Raw genomic sequence first — 23,673 nt, 5'->3', positions numbered from 1 at the left:
GAGCCCGGCGTTGCCGGGGCTGTTTTGGGGCAGGCGGTTTAAATCGAGTGCCAGGCTTTGGGGCCCTGTCTGTGTCCCTTTGTGAATCTGGTGCTGGGTAACATTTTAAATCGAGTGGCAGGCTTTAGGGCCCTGTGTGTGTCCCTGTATGTCTACCTTTTAAAAGGTTGAAAAATGAAAGTGAAACTACTTATGGCTTTGGGGCCCTGTCTGTGTCCCTTTGTGAATCTGGTGCTGGGCAACATTTTAAATCGAGTGGGAGGCTTAGGGCCCTGTCTGTGTCCCTGTATGTCTACCTTTTAAAAGGTTGAAAAATGAAAGTGAAAGTACTTATAAAACGTTTTTGGTAAATCTTATGTTATTTTTAAAAGAGAAACTAACTTTGAAAGTCATTTTAGCTGGAAGGTGAAGTCATTTGAGCTGGAAGCTGGTAGTCAAACAATGGCTGGCAGCTCCCCGAGATGAAAACGAATAGCCCCGCCCACACACACACCGATTGGCCAACCATCAGGGGACCGTACTGTAGGATTGGTCAATCGTGACGGAACAGGATTGGTGGAACCTTGATGTCAGTCAATCAATGCTAGCAGATAATAAGTTTAATTTTGAAGGTTTTTTGCATAAGGCGCGAACAATTTTCGTCCGACCGAAAAGTAAATACGCTTAAAACCGTCTCTGAAGCGTAAGCTTTCTTTGGAGGTAACGCGCGCGTAGGTACGCCCTGTAACTTTCGAGTGCATACCCGTAAAACGCACAGGAAATGACAGACAGATAGACAGGCAGAAGTACCGATAGACAGACAGAATGACAGAAGTACCGCTTTATATATATATAGATAGATGAGCTGAGCCTAGGCCATATTGAATGAAACTGATTCTGTTAAGTGTATAAATATATTTAACCATGACATCATGTAAATCTTTTGTGCAGTATCCAGTGATATTAAGTGCCAGACATGCTTTTGCATTACTTCATGTTAATTCCTAGAGTTGATTGAACTGATTAGTCACCGAGTCAGGACAGTTTTCCAGAACAGTGGACCTGAATTTGTGGTCGGTGGCGAAGCTAACGAGTACATTGCCGACGTCGCAAGCAAGTTCGCACCTACCTCGTGTGATCCTCCCTGCGAGAACTTCCTTTAAAACGCTGCAGAGTTCCATGTAGCATACTCCCCCCGCCCCCCCCCCCCCCCCCCCCCAAACAGAGTCCAGGAGCGCACCGTTGTGGGTATGCGAACCTGGGATCACGTGGGGTGGTGGTTCGTTTACTTCTTGATTCTTAGCCTATTGCTAATCCAAGTGAAGTTCTGGGTAAACTCAACGGGAACACCAGGGACCATTCTTTGTCTCTCCTTTATACAGATTATATAGATTTCCATTTCTATTTCATTCAACATGACTCCGAAAAAAATTCTATCATTCTCTCATAACAACAAACGTTTATTACTAACCTTTCAAAACAAAGTATTGCAAAACTTTCATTGTGTCCATTTTTGCTGTTACAAACTGCTCATTATAACAATCAGTGCAGACCACTCATTATAAATAGTTTGTAATAACAGTTTATTATAATGTAAAAATTAATTCACAAACTGCATTGTAAAAAAATCTCTAACACTCAAAGGCTACCATTATAATAAATTCTGTAACTACAATCTTCTCATGGTAACAATCTGTTATTGTAAATCTCTCTTTAGAGCAAAGTATGTTTATTCAAAATGCACAAACATCAGTTGTTACAAACCTCTTAACAAATACTCGCAATACAAGTCTCTCATTACTTTACACTTTTTTATTACTTTTTTTTTAAATGTTACAAACCACTCATTTAATGCTTTATTCAGTGTGCTTACAAACACTTCATTATGATAACCTCTTAAAAACAAATCTCCCATTATAGCATTGTCTTGTTACAGATCTTTTTGTTATTACAATTTTCTCATCTGGTCCCCTTACGCTGTGCAACAGGCTTTCTCTGCTTGTTTGGACAAGACTTAAAAATTTATACTGTAATTAATTCAGAGTAGCTGGACAATTAGCCCAATATTTCCCCAGCACGTTGATTCCTATCAGAAGGTGAAAGACGCAGCGAAGCCTCTGTGTGGCCGTAACTTGACAGATCACAAGTGCGGGATTTAGCACATACACAAGTGCTTGCGGAAATCCCGAACTTGCAGTCAGTTTCAAAGGTGGTGTGACGACATACTGACAGTTCGTCGTCATACTGACCGCAAATTCAGGGCCAATATGTTTTAGAACTGACCAGGGAACAGGCCATACTAGATTAGTGATGAGTAATGAACCACAATAAACTGGGCTGAACTGTTAATGGGTAAACTTACAGGGGAGACTGGATAGGCACTTGAGGGAAATAAACTTGCAGGGCTATGGGGATAGAGTGGGGGAATGGGACTGACTGGATTGCTCTACAGAGAGCCGGCACGGACTCGATGGGCTGAATGGCCTCCTCCTGTGCCATTATGACTCTATGACAAACAGTGGGAGGTATTCAAAACGTATTTGGTATGATACAAAATCAGTTCGTACCCCTAAAAGGTAAAGGCTCCACGTGTGCAGATAGTCAACCATGATCAACAATCATGCGACAAGAGACAGTATCAAGCTAAAAGCAAATGCTTACACAAATGCAAGGGAAAGTGGAAATGTGGCAGACTCGGAGAACTATAAAACCAACAATGACGTACAAAGTAATGAGGTGTGAAAATGGGGAAAAAAACTGCAAGGGATATCCAAGCTAACAGCAAAATTTTTTATAAATGTATTAAGAGAAAGAGAATGGTAGAGAGTAATGTGGGCTCATTGAAGACAGATGCAGGCAAATCTATAATGGACAATAAGGAAATGGCAGACTTGTTAAGAGTACTTCGTAATCATTTTCACAGTGGAGAAAGGACAAAATACCAGTGGTTTGGGAACCTAAACAAAAAGTCAAGGGGAAGGACTTGGTGGATTTGATATCAGTGAAAAGAAAAATGGCAATGGAGAAATAATGGGACTTAAGATGGACAAATCTCCGAGACCTGATGGTCTCCACTCAGAGTATTAAACGTAAGAGAAGAAATTGCAGATGCATTCGTCAAAATTGTCCAAAGTTCTCTAGATTCAGGAATTTGAGTGGTAGCATAATGCTAATGTCACTGGGCTAGTAATCCAGAGGCCTGAACTAATGATCCAGAGACGTGAGTTCAAATCCCACCACGGCAGCTGGGGAATTTAAATTCAGTTAATTAAATAAATCTGGAATAAAAAGCTAGTATCAGTAATGGTGACCACGAAACTACTGGATTGTTGTAAAAACCCACCTGGTTCACTAATGTCCTTTATGGAAGGAAATCTGCCGTCCTTACCTGGTCTGGCCTATGTGTAACTCAAGACCCACAGCAATGTGGCTGACTCTTAACTGCCTTCTGAAATGGCATAGCAAGCCACTCAGTTGTAACAAACTGCTACAGAAAACAATAATAGGAATAATTCCCTCCCTAACAGCACTGTGGGAGCACGATCACCATGCGGACTGCAGTGGTTCAAGAAGGCGGCTCACCACCACCTTCTCATGGGCAATAAATGCTGGCCTTGCCAGCGACGCCCACATCCCAGAAACAAATTTTTCAAAAATTGTGCCTTTTGGATTGAAACATTATTGCATATCTTTATAGGAACTCTATCTGGGCCTAGTGCCATGTTTTTCTTTAACTTCCTCAGTCTATCAGTGACTGCCTTATCTGTTGTACCCCTCTTTTGTGCTGGAGAATCATTGAAAAGAATTCATTTTTGTATAATTGCTATCATGTCACTTCTGATCTTTCAATGGCTCCTTATCTGCTTGCTGCGAATATATTTATAGAAATGCTTGACATTTCTTACTTTTTATTTTAGTTCTCCTGACCAGTTTATTTTACCTTTATTTTTAGATATTTGGTCCACCATGCTACCCACTGCTTTATACTTTACGGACAATCTTTTGTTCTTATTCCCTATATAACTTCCATTGTTGCACATACCACTTCTTTTCCATCTGTTACCCTTTTTCTCTAGTGACATGGAGCTGCCCTGTACTGTATATATTATTTTTGAAATACTCATTTTTCTTCCACGCTCTTTCCCTTGTACCAGTGTTGGTAGTCTAGTTTCCTTTACTCGTACCCTTAAATCAGTTGAATGTTTCCATTGTACTAATTTTTCTTTTCTATCGTAAGTCTAACAAACCCCACAGTGTTGTGGTCACTTTTGCCAAGTTGTTTTAAGTCTGTGGTTACTTAATACCGGGTCCAATAGCGCCCCTGCTCGAGTAGGTTCCTTGACCAGTTATTCCATGTAACAGTCCAATGTTGTGCCCAGGATCATGTTTCACCCATATTGCACCCTTTATAGATTTTCCAATTTATGTCTCATAAGTCACCTATTGCAATTGAATCTCTTCCTGTACACACTTCCTGTAATGAACTACAAAGTTCTTGGTCCATCCCTCCTCTTTTAACTTGGTGGTCTATAGCAGAAACCTGTAGTTAGTCATGCGTCTCATCCCTTTTCACAGGATTTCCACTTTATCTGCACCAGACCAGGTTAGTCTATCTCTGTTATATCCATTTCACACAATGCTACAATGCCTCCCAGTTTGGCTTTTCTACCTCTATTAAGTGATCTGTACTCCTGTATTTTTACCTAACCTGTGTCATTGTTGAACTAGGTCTCTGTGATGCTAATGATATTATTGACTCCATCTCCAGGAAGGAATTCCCAGTCTTCTGTTATATCCCTGAGTCCTAGCATTCATATATGGAATTTTGACATTGGGCAGGCTTGCCTCCCTTTTCAGAAATGTTTCCACCTGCTCTGTTGCAGTACCTCCCAGATGTCAGGTTATGTATCATTTGAGACTCCTGGGTATAGTTGCAAAACAGGCTATCTATCCCCTTAATTATAGAGTTCTTCACAACTAATCTCTTATTCTTCTCACTAGTTATTTTTCCCCATGAGTACCCCCTTGCTCCATGGTACTGCTGTGTTGCTATTGATTACCCTCTCATTTTGCCCTTAAGAAATGGAATGATGTGCACGTTGTTGCAGTTTCGGGTGCCCTTCTGAGTTTGGGGTTGTGACATGATCTTACTGAATGACGGAGCAGGCTCAAAGGGCTGTACGGCCTACTCCTGCTCCTATTTCTTATGTTCTTATGACACATTGATAGGACTGATTAAAAACAGCTATATTCTACATCTAAACTTGACCCTTCAATGCTTGATGCTGACACTGAAATGGAAAGTGTTCCATATTAGTAAAAAAAAAGTGTGCTGGAGAAATTAATGGGACTGAAAGCCGATAAATCCCCATGGCCTGATAATCTGCATCCCAGAGTACTAAAAGAGATAGCCATGGAAATACTGGATGTATTGGTTGTCATCTTCCAAAATTCTATAGATTATGTAATTTCTGCAGATTGGAGGGTGGCAAATGTAACCCCACTATTTAAAAAAGGAGGGAGAGAGAAAACGGGGAACTACAAAACAGTTAGCCTAACAGTAGTAGGGAAAATGCTAGGGTCTATTATAAAGGATGTGATAACAGGACACTTAGAAAATATCAACGGGATTAGACAAAGTCAACATGGATTTATGAAAGGAAAATTGTGTTTGACAAACCTACTGGAGTTTTTTGAGGATGTAACTGGTAGAATAGATAAGGGAGAACCAGTGGATGTGGTGTATTTGGATTTTCAGAAGGCCGTTAATAAAGTCCCACATAAGAGGTTAGTGTGCAAAATTAAAGCACATGGGATTTGGGGGTAATATACTGGCATGGATTGAAAATTGGTTAACAGACAATAAACAGAGAGTAGGAATAAATGGGTCTTTTTCGGGGTGGTAGGCGATGACTAGTGGGGTACCGCAGGGATCAGTGCTTGGGCCCCAGCTATTCACAATATATATCAATGATTTGGATGAGGGAAATATGTAATATTTCCAAGTTTGCTGATGACACAAAACTAGGTAGGATTGTGAGTTGTGAGGAGGATGCAGAGAGGCTTCAAGGCGATTTAGACAAGTTGAGTGAGTGGGCAAATACATGGCAGATGCAGTATAACGTGGATAAATGTGAAGTTATCCACTTCGGTTGGAAAAACAGAAAGGCAGAGTATTATTTAAATGGTGATAGATTGGGAAATGTTGATGTACAGAGGGACCTGGGTGTCCTTGTACACCAATCACTGAAAGCAAACATGCAGGTGCAGCAAGCAGTTAGGAAGGCAAATGGTATGTTGGCCTTCATTGCAAGAGGATTTGAGCACAGGAGCAAGGATGTCTTACTATAGTTATACAGGGCCTTGGTGAGACCACACCTGGAGTACTGTGTGCAGTTTTGGTCTCCTTACCTAAGAAAGGATATACTTGCCATAGAGGGAGTGCAGCGAAGGTTCACCAGACTGATTCCTGGGATGGCAGGACTGTCGTATGAGGAGAGATTGGGTCGACTAGGCCTGTATTCACTAGAGTTTCGAAGAATGAGAGGGGATCGCATTGAAACGTATAACATTCTGACAGGGCTAGACAGACTGGATGCAGGGAGGATGTTTCCCCTGGCTGGGGGTTCTAGAATGAGGGGTCACAGTCTCAGGATACGGGGCAGGACATTTAGGACTGAGATGAGGAGAAATTTTTTCACTCAGAGGGTGGTGAACCTGTGGAATTCTCTACCACAGAAGGTTGTGGAGGCCAAGTCACTGAATATACTTAAAAAGGAGATAGATAGATTTCTAGACACAAAAGGCATCAAGGGTTATGGGGAGAGAGCGGGAATATGGTATTGAGATAGAGGATCAGCCATGATCGCATTGAATGGCAGAGCAAGCTCAAAGGGCCGAATGGCCTACTCCTCCTATTTTTCTATTTTCCTAGCACTAACATACTTCATCTTGATGAGTGTAAAATTCACAAGGTATTAAAAATAAGTATAGCATTAGCAGCAAAGCAGTTCCCATTTCCCCCCCCCCCCCCCCCCCCCCCAACAAAGGTTGCCCCTGCTACAGATGTGGAACTTCCCACAAATTTAGATCAGGACTGAAAATGTTTTGTTGCTGAAAGAATATGAGATTTAAAGTACTCTTTAATTTTGCTTTCATGGAACTTGCTCTCTTTTTAAGGCACCAATAAGTTTAAAAGTCCTCACTGTGCCCTTGCTTTTAAGGAAGCTCATAAAATGGTACGAGAAGCAAATGTCAAACAAGCTGCAGCAGAGAAACAGTTAAAAGAAGCACAAGGCAAGGTAACTACTTGGAAAATGATACTAAATTCATCTTTTGTAATAAGGACTGAGCAGATTTTCATGGTTTTATATAGATACAGAATAATTTTCACTACTTCATTGAACATAAGGTGCTCCGTTTAAAGCATTTTTTTCAATTGCAATTTTTCAGTTCTGCTCTGAACCTGTTTTGCCTCATCTTTTTATAAATCTTAGTTTATATAGAGTTTTACTAATTGATTTATTTAAATATAAGAAAAGTTTAGCTAAAACTGCTCCATAAATTTGTTGGACTAAAGAAGTTATGATGATTTAACTGTGGCAAAATTATTCTGCATTTACTTAAAAGATTGATGTACTGCAAGCTGAAGTGGCAGCATTGAAAACACTAGTCCAGTCCTCTTCACCAACATCACCTACCAAGGAGCTTCAGCCGAATGCAAAAGCTCATTTTAAAAAGGGTCATGCTCGAAATAAAAGTACAAGTGCTATGGTCAGCAACAGCCAAGAGCTGAATATGATGCAACCTATTGTAAGAGATTGTAAAGAGGTAAGTTTTTTATTTTTTAAGGGTTTTCAAAAATAAATGTTGAGTAACATGAGGTCCATTGACTCATTTGGAGTCCTTTGCTTACTAAACACTTCCATGTTCAAATTAATTTTAAATCCGGGATTAAATGGGCTCTAATCGAAGTCACAAATGACATCCACTGTGACCGTGGTGCACTGTCGACCTCTCTGCAGCCTATGACATGGTCGACCATACCATCCTCCTCCAATGTCTCCTCCATTGTCCAGCTGAATGGGACTGCCTCACCTGGTTCCACTCTTGCCTATCCAATGGAAATCAGAGAATCTCCTGCAATGGATTCACTTCATGTCCCCGCACCATTACCTCTGTAGTCCCCCAAGGATCTATTCTTGGCCCCTTTGTATTTCTCATATACATGCTGCTCCTCGGTGACATTATCTGATATTAGGTTCCACATGTACGCTGACGATACTCAACTCTACATCACTACCACCTCTCTTGAACCCTCCACTGGCACTGTGGTGTCTGTCAGCCTGCTTTTCCAACATCCAGTCCTCGATGAGATGCAATTTCCTCCAGTTAAATGTTGGGAAGACCGAATCCTTATCGGCTCCGCCACAAGTTCCGTTCCCTCGGCAGCAATTCCATTCCCCTCCACCGATTCCATTCCCCTCCCTGGCCACTCGCAGGCTGAACCAAACTGCTCACAAAATTGGCATCCTATTTGACTCGGAGCTGAGCTTCCGACCCTATATCCTCTCCATCACAAAGACCACCTACCCCCACTTCCATAACATCGCCCATCTTCACAACTGCCTCCGCCCATCTGCTAAAACCTTCCTCTCTGCTCTTGTTACCTCTAGATTCGACTATTCCGCTGCTCTCTTCGCTGGCCTCTCATCTTCCATCCTCTATAAATTTGAGCTCATATCAATTCAATTTTTATTTGTTTATTTGCCATATGCAACCAGTACAAGTACAATTACAATGGAATGCTTACTCCACGCAGGGACGCGTCAGCTATTCATACAGCGCCGCGTTCAGAAAGTCAATACAATGGCTTCCCGTGGCAGTGGGAGCACGATGTCCCTCAGCCGCTCTGTCCTCCTCGTCACCGCGGCCGCCTCCTCACTGTTGCCGGCTCCAAGTGGTGGCCTGCTTTCCCGCTCATGATCCGACCTCTGGCCGCCATGCCTGGCTCCCCTCCTCCCAGTCGGACTCGAGCTTCCCGCCATGGAGCTGCCGGCCGACGTGCTGCAGCGGGTCGTTGTGGCTGCTGCTGCTGCTCGTTGCACTGCGCTGCCTCCGCCCGACTCACCGAACACATCGTCGGGATGTGAATGCTCCGGTCGCCGCGGCCTCCTCCTCACCATCGCCGGCTCCACGGTCTGACGGCCCGGGGCCTGCTTCTCCTTCTCACGGTTCGGCCTCTGGCCGCCATGCTCGGCTCCCCTCCTCCCAGTCGGAATTCCTTCCCGTCGATGAGCTGCCGGTTCCTCATATAAAGCTCTGCCTGTAATTTAACCTGCACCAAGTCCTGCTCACCCATCACCAATGTTCTTGCTGACTTATATTGGCTCCCAGTTCACCTATGCCTAAAATTTAAAATTCTCATCCTTGTGTTCAAATCGCTCCATGGCTTCTATCCCTGTAACCTCTTCTATCCCTACTGCCCTCTGAGATCTTTGTGCTCCTCCAACTTTGACCTCTTGCGCATACCTGTTCCCTTCGCCTCAACATTGGTGGCCGTGCCTTCAGCCAGCTAGGCACTAAGGTCTAGAATCCCCTCCCTAAACCTCTTCACTGCGCTGTCCTCCTTTAAGACCCTCTTTAAAACCTACCTCTTGACCAAGATTTTAGCTGCCCATCTTAATATCTTCTTCTTTGGCTCAGTTTCAATTTTTGTCCGATTATGCTACTGTGAAGCACCCGGGATGTTTTCCTATGTTGTTGTTGTTAAAAAAAACTTTAAAACAATTCAAAATAGACCTAATTTTGTTAAAGGAAAACTTTTAGCAGGGAAATGTTTTGATTTGGCTCAACTCGTAATCTAACCATCTCTCAAGTTTCTGGTGCTTTGCAGTTAGAAAGAAAGCACTTGCATTTATGCAGTGCTTTTCATGACTTCCGGACACAAGGTGAATTCCCGTGATTTTCTTTGAACAGCACCATGGGATCTTTAACAACCACCTGAGAGGGCAGATGGGGCCTTGGTTTAATGTCTCCTCTGAAAAACAGCACTCCCTCAGTACTGACTGGCGTATCGGCATAGATATACGTTCAAGTCGCAAGTGGGTCTTGAACCCACAATTTCTGACTCCGAGCCAAGGCTCACGTTCTTATCAAATGTAGGGTCATTTGAAGTGCCATATAATCTCAAATATTGTGAAAGGTGGTTTTCTGGTTTTGGATAGGAGCAGAGATTTTGTATATCTGTGATTATGTAAACTTCTCATTCAGTCAGAATAGATGCATACACGACAACCATTAATTTACCTCCAAAACTAAAAATGTTTAACAGTCTAAATGACAAAGTTTAATTGTAACATACTTAAAAAAAAAACAAAGACACAGTTTTAACAAATAATGAATAAATAGCAATTAATAAATAGTGTTTTGTATTACCCAAAGTTAGAAATTTGCAGTTTGTTTTCAGCTTTACTTACAACCTATTGTGTAAATTTGCAAAAGGTTGATTCGCTTCTGTTTGGTGAATTTAAAGCATGGAAAGAAGAACCAACAATCGATCGAACCTGCTGTTTTTTAGACAGAATCTATAAAGAAGATATATATCCTTGCTTGATGTTTTCGAAAAGTGAGGTAAGAGAGCACAAATCAACAATATAGGTAAAAGTAACTAAATGAGGCCAGTAATGTCGTAACTAATAAAGTCAGTTGTGCTTACTGAGTTGGTTGTACTTGAAATTTGAATCTATTTTTGTTTAATTAGTTTTAATACATTTTTGATCAGAGGGCATCTAAGAAGCAGAAAACTGATGACCGTTTAATTCTTCTGTAAATGTGTGGTAGCCTCGTGGTTATGATACTCGATTGGCAATCGAGAGGCCTTGAATTCAAATCCTACCAGGGCAAGTTGAATTTTTTTCTCAAATTTGAAATTTGTAGCACCAGATATATAACTGTGTCGTAAAAACACACTGATTGATTAATGTCCTTCAGGGATCATATTGGGATAAGACTAAGGCAATCTTAGTCAACCCTGCAAAGTCTTCCTCCTCAACATCAGTGGGCTGGTGCCCAAGTTGGGAGCACTGTTCCACATGGGAGCACTGTTCCACATAGGAACAGGAGCAAGCCACTTAGCCCCTTGAGCCTGCTCTGCCATTCAGTTAGATTATGGCTGATCTGTATCTCGACTCCATTTACCCGCCTTTGATCCATGTTCCTTGATACACTTGCCTAACAAAAATCTATTGACCTCGGTCTTGAAAGTTTCAATTGACACAGCATCCACAGCCTTTTGAGGAGACAGTTCCAGATTCCTACTATGCAGTCAAGCAACAGCTTGCCATTTAATTGGAGAAAAGTGTTCATTTTGAGCAGTTTGTTTAGAACGTAATCCATATGGATGCTAAAATTCAAGATGAAAAAGATGCTAACTTACAGTTATTAAGTTTGTTGAACAAGATTTTTAGCAGGTTGTAAATATTCTCTTTCTTCTGCAGCTGGCTTCAACAATTCTTGAAGCTGTGGAAGGTAATACTCTAAGCATTGAGCCAGTTGGTTTTCAGCCTCTTCCTGTTGTGAAAGCTTCTGCAGTGGAGTGCGGAGGACCCAAGTAAGTTTAACTTGGATTTAACTACTTTTAATTTTTGAATGTTACACCTGCAATTGTTTTCATTAGAGTGGGGGGAAAAGATGTACTTCTCTTTTTCCAAGCTTAAATAATTGATAGAAATCCAAGGCATGATAGTCATTTAAAAATTACTTTTAAACAGTAGATACCAGAAACCAAATCACACAACAATAATTCATTGTGCTTAGATGAATGTAAGAGTGCAGCTAGAGGGGTTTATCTGCATCATCTGAACCCCTTGATGGAATTATTGAGTTTCTCTTTGGCATTCTTTCATTTTTTTTACTATTCATCCAGTATTTGAGTTTACATATTGCATCAGAATATTTGTTTAACTTCTCCTACTTCTCTACCACTGGGCAATGATGTAAAATGATGTGGGACCTCAAGCAATACAAAGAAATTCATCATCAATTGTATTGCATACAGTGGGTTCTTGATGCATCAGTCTTTATTATATATCAAAAGTTTTGAATAGTTCCCAATCTCTAGCATATTAAAATATAACCTCAATATCTGTGTGTCTAATATATTGGAATTTTTGAATATCCACAACACTTCCTTTGTCAACTTTTCCCATTATAAACTTCTATGTTCACATTTATAATGGAAACTACCTATATAAACTTGTCATGTTGTAATTACATTCCTGCCAATGGTGTAGCTGTAGCACCTCAGTTTTGTCTCCTATCTCCTCAGCCTGTACTGCAGAGAAACTACTATGCTCCAACCAACTCTACTTCTCTGCCTCCCAGGTTACTGTAAGGTTTGTTACTTAAAAATCAAAATATTATAAAATAAAGGGGAGAATGTCTGACCTTGAAAATGGAATCTGAATGATGCCTGGTCCATTTATCCTCCATTCTCTAACCCCACCATTCGATGATTACACCTGGTCTTGATTTACCTTGTACAACGCCACAGGCAATCAATTAAAAATTTTGCGTCTGCGTGCAGTTCCTGTCTAGAAAACCTTCCTCTTATGTTTTTCATTAACCTTTTTTCTATTATTAATTCTTATGTCCACAATTATAATGTAAACTGCTTATGTAAATGATTTGCACTAATTGCACAATCTGGCCATTGAGTGTACTGTATTAGCTTCTCCCCACAAATCACTCAATGCTTTGAAAATTATCTCACCTTTGTTTTTATGTTAGAAATGCTCTAATTGTTTACACATGTGAGACAGAGTCAATGAGACAAAGTACAAAACATAAAAATATTAAAGTAAGTTCAACTTTGAAAGTAAACAAAGTCTATTTGAGGAAAACAAATAGGAAGGAAGAAGGGAAACAGGGGTCAGGGGGGACTTCTACTATCTTGCCACCAGCCTGCAAGGAAAGTGAGTAAAAGGGGGAAGGAGGGTGGGGAAATGTAGATGGAGGGTTAAGAGTAAGGTGAGTGAGTGCAGCATAAATAGGAGGGGCGGGTACAGAGGTTAAATATGTGTTCAAAGGGGAAGAACTAGGGGTAATGGCAGTAATGGGGTGATAGGAAGGGGAGGGAGCAGTGGGGCGGTGAAGTAGAAGAACTAGGGGTAATGACAGTAATGGGGTGATAGGAAGGGGAGGGAGCAGTGGGGCGGTGAAGTAGAAGAACTAGGGGTAATGGCAGTAATAGGGTGATAGGAAGGGGAGGGAGCAGTGGGGCGGTGAAGTAGAAGAACTAGGGGTAATGGCAGTAATGGGGTGATAGGAAGGGGAGGGAGCAGTGGGGCGGTGAAGTAGAAGAACTAGGGGTAATGGCAGTAATAGGGTGATAGGAAGGGGAGGGAGCAGTGGGATGGTGAAGTAGAAGAACTAGGGGTAATGGCAGTAATAGGGTGATAGGAAGGGGAGGGAGCAGTGGGATGGTGAAGTAGATGGCAGGGAAGCACAAGTAATTGGGGAAGTGGATGGGAAGGGAGTCACTGAGGGCCACATTGTCCCCGCAATCCCCATCCCAAAGGCAGCCTGCAGCTGTTGGTGACTACTTTCCCCACCAAGCTTCCTAAAATGAAAGAAGGAATAAACAGACAGAAATATAAATAAAAAGATGCAAGATGAAGGGTTAGGGGAAGAGGAAAGACTGAGAGAAACAGCAACACAAAGGCAACAGTCTGGTACGAGAGAGACCATGAGTAATGAATTTTGTGACTCCATTTAGCTGCACTCTCGTCTGCTCCTGGCCTAGTTCTGCTCTTCCAGGTTGCGGTCACCTGTTTAAATTTGGTAGGCCAGGGGAATAGGAAACATCTGGTTTCAATGCTGTTCCGTCCTTGGCCATCAGTGTTTTGTTTTTTAAATTTATTTTTGGAGCTAGATATGTTCAGCGGTCATGAGATCTAAGGAGGATTTGAATGTATTCCTGTACATGGTTCTATTGACCAATAAATTCTCTAACATTCAGTTGTTTTCATTGTACAAAGGAAGCACCAGTGTGTGTCGCCTCTTGCAATGTAAGATCAACTCCCCTCATAACATTTCCTAAAAACTTCACTTATGTTCAATTTAAAAATAAATCATCAATGAGTTTCAATGGCAGAAACGGCCAGTAAAATCAGTGAGAATTTCTGAGCCAAATATCTGGGGAGAAAAGCAGGCACCTAAATATAAAGTTGCTATTACCCTATTATTAACAAAGATGCCATTTTTAAGACATTGGTTGGATTATGGAAGGGCTTTCCTGTGCTCTGTACCTATGTCTGTGATCAGTCTTTGGTTCCAAAACCACATCTTTGTCGATCAGTTCATTTTTAATTATGTAACTAGTAGATTTCCTGTGGTGTTAGTCATGAGTAGTCCAGGGCACAGGCCAAGAACATGCATGGAACGCTGGGAAAATATGTTGATTACTCATGTCGAAAGTCATAAAAATGTGAAATTAAGACATTTGGCATGTTTTGTACCCTATTGGAATGTGGCAGATGTAGAACTTTTAATCGGATAGATTTATATCCAGGCTACATTAGTATGTTGTTATGTGCAGGAACTGGCTGGCTGATTCCACGATCTGTTCATAAACTTGCATTTGATCTCAATAAATTGACGAATTCAATGAATACTTTGAATCAGCCACTGTTTTCAAAACTTATGATTATTTCTATTTCTGCATTGCTTATTTAAACAGATCAATACTAAATTTAAACATTCACTCCCTCCACTATTTTGCGTATCGTGGCTGCAGTGTGTACTATCTACAGGATGCACTGCAGCACCTCACCAAGGCTTCTTTGGCAGCTCCTCCCAAACCCATGATCTCCAACACTTAGAAGGACAAGGAGAACATAAGAACATAAGAAGTAAGAGCAGGAGTAGGCCATACGGCCCCTTGAGCCTGCTCCGCCATTCAATAAGATCATGGCTGACCATCGACCTCAACTCCACTTTCCCGCCCGATCTCCATATCCCTTGATTCCCCTAGAGTCCTCCCACAGTCCAAAGATGTGCGGGTTAGGTTGATTGGCTATGATAAAATTGACCCTTAGTGTTAGGGGGATTAAATACGTGGGGTTACGGGGATAGGGGTGGAATATGTGTTGGTGTAGGGGTTATGGGGATCGGGTGGGATATGTATTGGTGCAGGCTCGATGGGCCGAAATGGCCTCTATCTGCACTGTGGGGTTTCTGTGATTTCTGTGAATCTCAGCCTTGAATATACTCAAAGACTTGGCATGCACAGCCCTCTGGGGCAGAGAATTCCAAAGATTCACAACCCTATGAGTGAAGAAATTCTTCCTCATCTTAGTCTTAAGTGGCCTACCCCTTATCCTGAGACTATGCCCCCTAGTTCTAGACACTCCAGCCAGGGGAAACAACCTCTCAGCATCTACCCTATCTACTAGAATCTTGTATGTTTCAATGAGATCACCTCTCATTCTTCTAAACTCCATAGCGTATAGGCCCATTCTACACAATCTCTCATCATAGGACAGCCCCCTCATCCCAGGAATCAATCTAGTGAACCTTTGTTGCACTGCCTCCAAGGCAAGTATATCCTTCCTTAGATAAGGAGACCAAAACTGTGCACAGTACTCCAGGTGTGGTCTCACCAAGGCCCTGTACAATTGTAGCAAGACTTCCTTCCTCTTGTACTCCAACTCCCTTGCAAAAAAGGCCAACATGCCATTTGCCTTCCTTATTGCTTGCTGTACCTGCATGCTAGCTTTCTGTTTTTCTTGCACGAGGACACACAAATCTCTCTGAACACCAACATTTGAAAGTTTCTCACCATTTATAAAAAAATAAATAAAAAAAATCTGTTTTTCTATTCTTCCTACCAAAGTGAATAACCTCACATTTCCCTACATTATACTCCATCTGCCACCTTGCTGCCCACTCCCTTAGTCTATCTATATCCCTTTGCAGACTCTTTGTGTTCTCCTCACAGCTTACTGTCCCACCTAGCTTTGTATCATCAGCAAACTTGGATACATTACACTCGGTCCCTTCATCTAGGTCATTAATAGAGATTGTAAATAGTTGAGGCCCCAACACTGATCCTTGCGGCACCCCACTAGTTACAGCCTGCCAACCTGAAAAAGATCCATTTATCCCTACTCTGTTTTCTGTCCATTAACCAATCCTCTATCCATGCTACTATATTGCCCCCAACCCCATGAGCCCTAATCTTGTGTAATAATTTTTTATGTGGCATCTTATTGAATGCCTTTTGGAAATCCAAATATACTACATTCACTGGTTCCCCTTTATCTACCCTGCTAGTTACATCCTCAAAAAACGCAAATAAATTTGTCAAACACGATTTCCCTTTCATAAAACCATGTTGACTCTGCCTAATCATGTTATGATTTTCTAAGTGACTTGATACCACTTCCTTAACAATGGATTCCAGCATTTTCCCGACGACTGATGTCAGGCTAACTGGCCTGTAGTTCCCTGTTTTTTCTCTCCCTCCTTTTTTGAATAGCGGTGTTACATTTGCGACCTTCCAATCCGCTGGGACCATTCCAGAATCTAGGGAATTTTGGAAGATCAAAACCAATGCATCCACTATCTCTTCAGCCACCTCTTTTAGGACCTTAGGATGTAGGCCGTCCGGTCCAGGGGATTTGTCGGCTTTTAGTCCCATTAGTTTCTCTAGTACTTTTTCTCTACTTATATTAATTACATTAAGTTCCTCACCCTCATTAGACCCTTGGTTCCCCACCATTTTTGGAGTAGGTGCATGGGAACACCATTCCCTCCAAGTCACACGCCAACCTCACTTGGACATTTATCGCCATTCCTTAATTGACGCTGGGTAAAAATCCTGGAACTCCCTACCTAACGTCATTGTGGGAGCACATTCAGTACACTGACTGCAACAGTTCAAGAAGACAGCCCACCATCACTTTCTCAAGGGCAACTAGGGTTGAACAATAGATGCCACCCTTAACAGCAACGCCATATCCCAAGAATTTAAAAAAAATTACAAAATGGATTTCAACTTCCTGTGTCAGCACTCCTGGGGCATTTGTGTGTGTGTGTACGTCACTCATTGTTCTAAATGTATGTTTTTTGAAATGTACAACGTACTTCTAACTGCTGTTTTATATTTGGCTGTTTGTTTGCACTCTTGCTTTATATTTATATACATTTATATAACCTCGTGTTCTGTTTAATTAAATATATATGTACAATTTGTAATAAATCTGCCACAACATGAGGACATTTTAAAAAAAATGTTGGTATAGCTTAAAGACTTATTGATTGATTGAAAATAATTTGAACTTAAGATTCAACCTTTCTACATATGGAATGAAACGAGACAAAAAAAACTAGCCATAGTTAAAGAGATGTATTTATTTTTTTAGCAAGGATGATCACTCCTTCAATTCCTTTAATTTAGAAATGCTGTGTAAATAAAGATTTGAGTAAAGTGATCTTATTTTTACGAATGCAGTTAGTGAGGCCCAGTACGTGTAACTGGCCTGATTGAGTTTCTTTGTGCGTTCCCTCTACCTATGTTCTGCAGTCTAAAATCAACAAGAAGTAAATGAGCCGTTGAACATTTGAAACAAATGTTTTACAAGGTTTTGACATGAGTACAGATTCTTCAACATATATTCAATAATCACATGTAAATAGAAGTTGCCATCTCATGACAGAAACAAAGTGATTTGGGTGTTATCTGGGTGTCCTTGTACACGAATCACAAAGTTAACATGTAGGTACAGCAAGTATTAGGAAAGCAAATGGCATGTTGGCCTTTATTACAAAGGGATTGGAGTATTATAAGAGTAAAGAAGTCTTACTACAATTATATAGGGCCATGGTGAGACCACACCTGGAGTACTGTGTACAGTTTTGATCTCCTTACCTAAGGAAGGATATACTTACCTTGGAGGGAGTGCAACAAAGGTTCACCAGACTGATTCCTGGGACGAGGGGATTGTCCTATGAGGAGAGATTGCGCAGACTAGGCCTATATTCCCTAGAGTTTAGAAGAATAAAAGGTGATGTAATTGAAACATATAAAATTCTTAGGCTTGACAGGGTTAATGCTGGGAGGATGATTTCCCTGGCTGGGGAGTCTAGAACTAGGGGTCACAGTCTCAGAATAAGGGGCCAACCATTTAAGAGGAGAAATTTCTTCACTCAAAGGGTTGTGAATCTTTGGAATTCTCTGCCTCAGAGAGCGGTGGATGCTTAGTCATTGAGTATATTCAAGACAGAGATCGATAGATTTTTGGATACTTAAGGGAATCAAGGGATATGGGGATTGTGCGGAAAGGTGGAGTTGAGGTAGAAGATCATATTAATTTTATTGAATGGCAGAGCAGCCTCGAAGAGCCGGATGGCCTACTCCTGCTCCTATTTCTTATGTTCTTATGTGTTCACTCTACTATATATGGCCTTGTGCCCTTAGTTATTTTATGGTTTTCTCCCATATTTTCCCATACCAGAAAGAGTTCAGTTGTCATTTATTGGTATTCTGTTTACTACCAAATGATTCAACTGCTGTTCTGAAGATTTTTTTGGCATGTATCAAGGAAGTTTTCTTTGCAGAAGAAATACAAAATCTGAAAAGCTTCAAAGTTTGTGCAACATTTTCTGCACTGCACCTCAGTGCTCAGAATTTACAGTCTTTACTTTAGCAGCTGGCCTATTCCAGTTCCTGGCTTTAAAATTGGTATGTTACAAATCTTTCCAGTGATTAACTCCTTTAAAGCCTGTTTTCAGTGTCTTCCTTTGTTGCAAAACTTTAAGTATGTAGTCTAGACTAAGTACAGGGATCAACCATTCACTGGAAGATAATTCATTCAATCAGAATGTTGAAGTTTGATTAATTGTACACAGATGCAGGTGCTGCACCTTGGAGTTTGGCTCATTAAACAAGCATCCCTCACTCCAGATTGAATGTAAAATCAAGTACAGTATAAGCAGTTTTATAAACAATTGAGGCACTATCAGGGCTCCACCAATTACTCAGTGAATATGCCTAGGAAATAACAGTGGTACAGACAAAGATTGCCCTGGGCTTTATCTCCAATTTATGATTAGTTCCACTGGTGTTGGTGTGCTATAATTAGTTTCATAGAAACATAGAAGATAGGAGCAGGAGTAGGCTATTTGGCCCCTCGAGCCTGCTCCGCCATTCAATAAGATCATGGCTGATCATCCAAATTCAGTACCCTGTTCCTGCCTTCTCTTCATATCCCTTGATCCCTTTAGCCTTAAGAAATATATCCAACTCTTTCTTGAATATATTTAATGAACTGGCCTCCACCGCCCTCTGGCAGAGAATTCCACAGGTTCACCACTCTCTGGGTGAAGAAATTCCTCCTCATCTCTGTCCTAAATGGCTTACCCCTTATCCTTAGACTGTGACCCCTGGTTCTGGACTCCCCGACCATCGGGAACATCCTTCCAGCATCTAGTCTGTCTAGTCCTGTTAGAATGTTATAAGTTTTGATGAGATCCCCTCTCATTCTTCTAAACTCCAGCGAGTACAAGCCCAATTGACCCAATCTCTCCTCAAACGTCATTCCTGCCATCCCAGCTATCAGCCTGGTGAATCTTCGCTGCACCCCTTCCATGGCAAGAACATCCTTCCTCAGATAAGGTGACCAAAACTGCACACAATACTCAAGGTGTGGTCTCACCAAGGCCCTGTACAACTGCAGCAAGACATCCTTGTTCCTGTACTCAAACCCTCTCGCTACGAAGGCCAACATACCATTTGCCTTCTTAACCGCCTGCTGCACCTACATGCTTACTTTCAGCGACTGGTGCACAAGGATGCCCAGGTCTCGTTGCACTTCCCCTTCTCCCAATCTATTGCCATTCAGATAATAATCTGCCTTCCTGTTTTTGACACCAAAGTGGATAACCTCGCATTTATCCACGTTATATTGCATCTGCCATGCTTATGCCCAATCACCCAACCTGTCCAAATCATCCTGGAGTTTCTCGGCATCCTCCTCACAGCACACACGCCCACCCAGCTTTGTGTCGTCTGCAAACTTGGAGATATTACATCTAGTTCCCTCGTCCAAATCATTAATATATATTGTGAATAGCTGGGATCCAAGGACCGATCCCTGCGGTACCCCACTAGTCACTGCCTGCCACTCGGAAAAAGAGCTGTTTATTCCAACTCTTTGCTTTCTGTCTGCCAACCAGTTCTCTATCCAAGTCAATACCTTGCCCCCAATCCCATGTGCCTTAATTTTACATGCTAATCTCTTATGCGGGACCTTATCGAAAGCCTTTTGAAAATCCAAATACACCACATCCACTGGTTCTCCCTTATCTATTTTACCAGTTACATCCTCAAAAAATTCCAGTAGATTAGAACCCCAAGGTTAGGGATACCAATGCGTCCTTAGCATTGCCCAGAAGAATGGGACTAATGGCCTACATCAAGTTTTTTTTATTTGTTCATGGGATGTGGGCGTCGCTGGCAAGGCCAGCATTTATTGCCCATCCCAAATTGCCCTTGAGAAGGTGGTGGTGAGTCGCCTTCTCGAACCTCTGCAGCCTGTGTGCTGAAGGTACTCCCATAGTGCTGTTCGGGAGGGAGTTCCAGGATTTTGACCCAGTGACTATGAAGGAACGGCGATATATTTCCAAGTAAGTATGGTGTGTGACTTGGAGGGGAACTTTGAGGTGATGGTGTTCCCATGTGCCTGCTGCCCTTGTCCTTCTAGCTGGTAGAGGTCGCGGATAGAAATTGTCAGATTAGAAAGTAAAGCAGTAAGACAGTATAGATATTGGTGACGGGGTCCCACTCCATTTTGTCATTTCTTGCCCAAAAGCTGCACTCCAAGGACTAATTGCCCCCACCTCCCAGTTAAATGAATACTTCCAATCAAAATCATTGATGGACATTAAAATGCCCAGGATTTTGCAGTCAGCAGCAAAGGACAGCTGCCCACAAAGTTTTTACGGCCTTTCTCCAATTCACCATCTGATCCAGCGCGGCACTCTCTACAGGGCATCTGTGCCGCCTGTGAGCAGGCTAAGAAACAGCGAGGGTATTCACCAGTCTGATTGAAGAATCCTTACTGAGACACGCAGAGTCTAACCCAGGAAATATAAATTAGATTTAAATCATGTACAGAAAGTGAAATAAAAATTGGGAAATACAGATGGGATTAACAGAGATAAAGGAGAAAAACAGAAAAAGTAAAAATATATATATTTTAAAATCTCCAACACTAATTAACTTTTGAGGGAATGGGACTCTACACTTGTAAAATTAATTTTTCACATCCAAAGAGGTTGTTTGGCAGTAATTATCACATCATGCTATTAAAAACTCACTCCTGAATGAAACATCCCTAACTTTTTCTGGCGTCTTTTGTGGGGAACTAGTGGGCACAGTACCCAATGTTCACGCCATTGCATTCATTTCAGTGCCGAGTCTTATTGGCCAGGACTGCAACAGTGCCCCCTGTGGAGGAGCGGGGTATTTCTGACAGCAACTTCCAGATTTCCGTGTTTAACTGCACGTGTGCGGACACCAGCAGCTGCTGTCCGATTTACCCCGTTATAACAGTGAGCGCTGTTAACCTCACCATTATTGTTATTGCAAAATCTGGCCCAATGCCTTTGAAAATGAGGTGGATGATTATCTGATTAGGAATGAGATTGAAGGTTATATAGATAATTACAAATGGAGATAATTTAATGCCATGTCGAATACAGTAGTTCCTGTGCTTCAGGGCATTAGTAATTTTCTCAGTCGACAAAAACAAGTGCTAAAACAGCTTCTAGTTGTTTCTATCTAAATTGCACAAAGGCCTACAACTAGCTCAACACCTAACGGAATGGACACAAGCTTGACCATGCCAGGACCCAAAGCCTGTATATCTAGGTGTTACACTGGATTTGCAAGCAACATCTTACCAAGACCTTACTAAAAATAAAAGCAAGAAAAAACAATGCGCAGACACTAAGAAACTTGTATTATTCTGTACCAGAGTGTTGCTCCCTGGTGTGGCTCAGCTCTTCTCACACAGGACTAATAGATGCTCGACTGAATTAAACCATGCTTATAATAATAGAGATAATAATGAGACCAACCAACATGGCCTGCTTGCTGGTCCTATCCAACATTGTCTCTCCTGACAGCAGGCGACTGGTCACCTTGCATAATTTGCTGTTTCACCTGCAAGACGTACTACATCTTATCTCTGTTTGAAGATGTTTTGAATCCACGAAGCCACTGTCTTGGCTCAAGGCACCCATTTGGACATTTCCACTAAGGAACTGAGATCTCTAGATGGCATAGTAGGTGGCAAGAACAAGCTTCAAACATAGCCAATTCCCATTTAGTGACATATATGACAGTCCAGCCCCTTTGGCTTGACCTTCCACACCATCTGTAGGTAAAGTTCAATCATTTCAGATGTGGAATGATCAAATGACAATGAGTGGGACGTTTGTGACCCCACCCCTCCAATGCTTTGAGTTGACAGCCTATGTAAATGAAGTCGCAATAAATAAATAGTGCACAAAGTGCCAACATGATAATTGGGCTACCACTGCAGTCACCTTCATAATCGACAATTTTACTAACCCAAGCATCCCTTATTGGGTGGGATGGGATGTCCACTTGGAATGAGCCTGATTACAGGGAATGAGATCCTTTGTATGAGCTGCTGGTCTTAAACCATTTCAAGAGCCCGACACAGATCAATCTGATGAATGTATAGCCTGATAATAGGGTCTACTATGTCAACATGCAGAGTGGACACTCTCCCGACTATTCTGCCTTATCACCATGCGGATTGATGCTGAGATGGGCCGGAATGATTTGCTCTGTCAACCCAGCATCTTTCAGGGCCACAGAATCAGACAATCAGTGACTTCAGCAAAAGCAAGACTCACCTGCACAAATAGACACCTTTTGAAATGTGGGGCCATCTAGAGGTAGAGCTGATGGTTGGATGCCAGAATAAGAAGATGCTGTGGTTTAAGAACATCAGGACAGTAGTATTAGATAGTTTATTGACTCGCTGGCAGGGATGATTCTTGTGACCATCTATTGGCTGAGAAAGACATGGTTCTGGACTGTTGGAATCCTGTAGGGCAGATGTCCTAGCCCAGATACATACACAAAGGTGGGGTTCAGTAATGCATTGTGCAGCCCATGGAGCTGCCATGGATTGGGCAATGAGCCCTGTGAGAGACGATTGTACTTTTATAATGAAATTCTGTGCTGCTGCGAATTGTGCACTAGGCTCATTATAACCCCCCAAAAAACTAATGAAGTCAATCCCATAATAATGTTTGGAGTACTTAAACAGTACTCCAGGCACTCAGTGCACATAAAGAATGGGCGCTGCATGACGGGTTGTTGCATGTTGGGTTCGCTTTCTTAAAGTGCAATCTTCCTGTTCTTTTTAACTTGTTGCAAATAGCCACTCTGTTTCCACCAATTTTTTTTTCCAGTACAGCTTTGCTGCATTTTCAAATCTGAATTTACTTAGAATTTCATAAAAGCTCTACCACATCTTTTATCTTTGACTCTTTCCCCAGGGAATTGTCTGCTGGCAATGTAGGAGCAACAAGTGTCCAGCATTCCTTTTTATTTGCAGGTTCTTGAGAAGGCGGATGCCAGAAAGGTGTGTT

The 23,673-nt window shown here is 41.8% G+C and overlaps 1 protein-coding gene across 5 annotated transcripts in view; it reads left to right on the top strand.

Annotated features, from left to right (window-relative positions):
- Positions 1-23,673, top strand: part of rab3ip (RAB3A interacting protein (rabin3)) — a 64,454-nt gene that overhangs the window by 32,924 nt on the left and 7,857 nt on the right. For 3 of the 5 annotated variants that reach the window (XM_086009359.1, XM_086009360.1, XM_086009361.1), the window contains exons 5-8: positions 7,203-7,280; positions 7,609-7,809; positions 10,483-10,611; positions 11,478-11,590. In XM_086009359.1, coding sequence (XP_085865485.1) covers positions 7,203-7,280; positions 7,609-7,809; positions 10,483-10,611; positions 11,478-11,590 — 521 coding nt within the window. Of the gene's footprint in view, positions 1-7,202; positions 7,281-7,608; positions 7,810-10,482; positions 10,612-11,477; positions 11,591-12,307; positions 12,375-23,673 lie in introns of all 5 variants that reach the window. The other 2 variants (XR_015081433.1, XM_086009362.1) reach the window with 2 other exon arrangements.

This window comes from Somniosus microcephalus, chromosome 16, assembly GCF_052327205.1.
Source record: "Somniosus microcephalus isolate GS21.2 chromosome 16, FLI_Smic_1.0, whole genome shotgun sequence".
In the NCBI taxonomy this organism is placed as follows: domain Eukaryota; kingdom Metazoa; phylum Chordata; class Chondrichthyes; order Squaliformes; family Somniosidae; genus Somniosus; species Somniosus microcephalus.
This window is presented reverse-complemented; position numbering and strand designations above follow the sequence as displayed.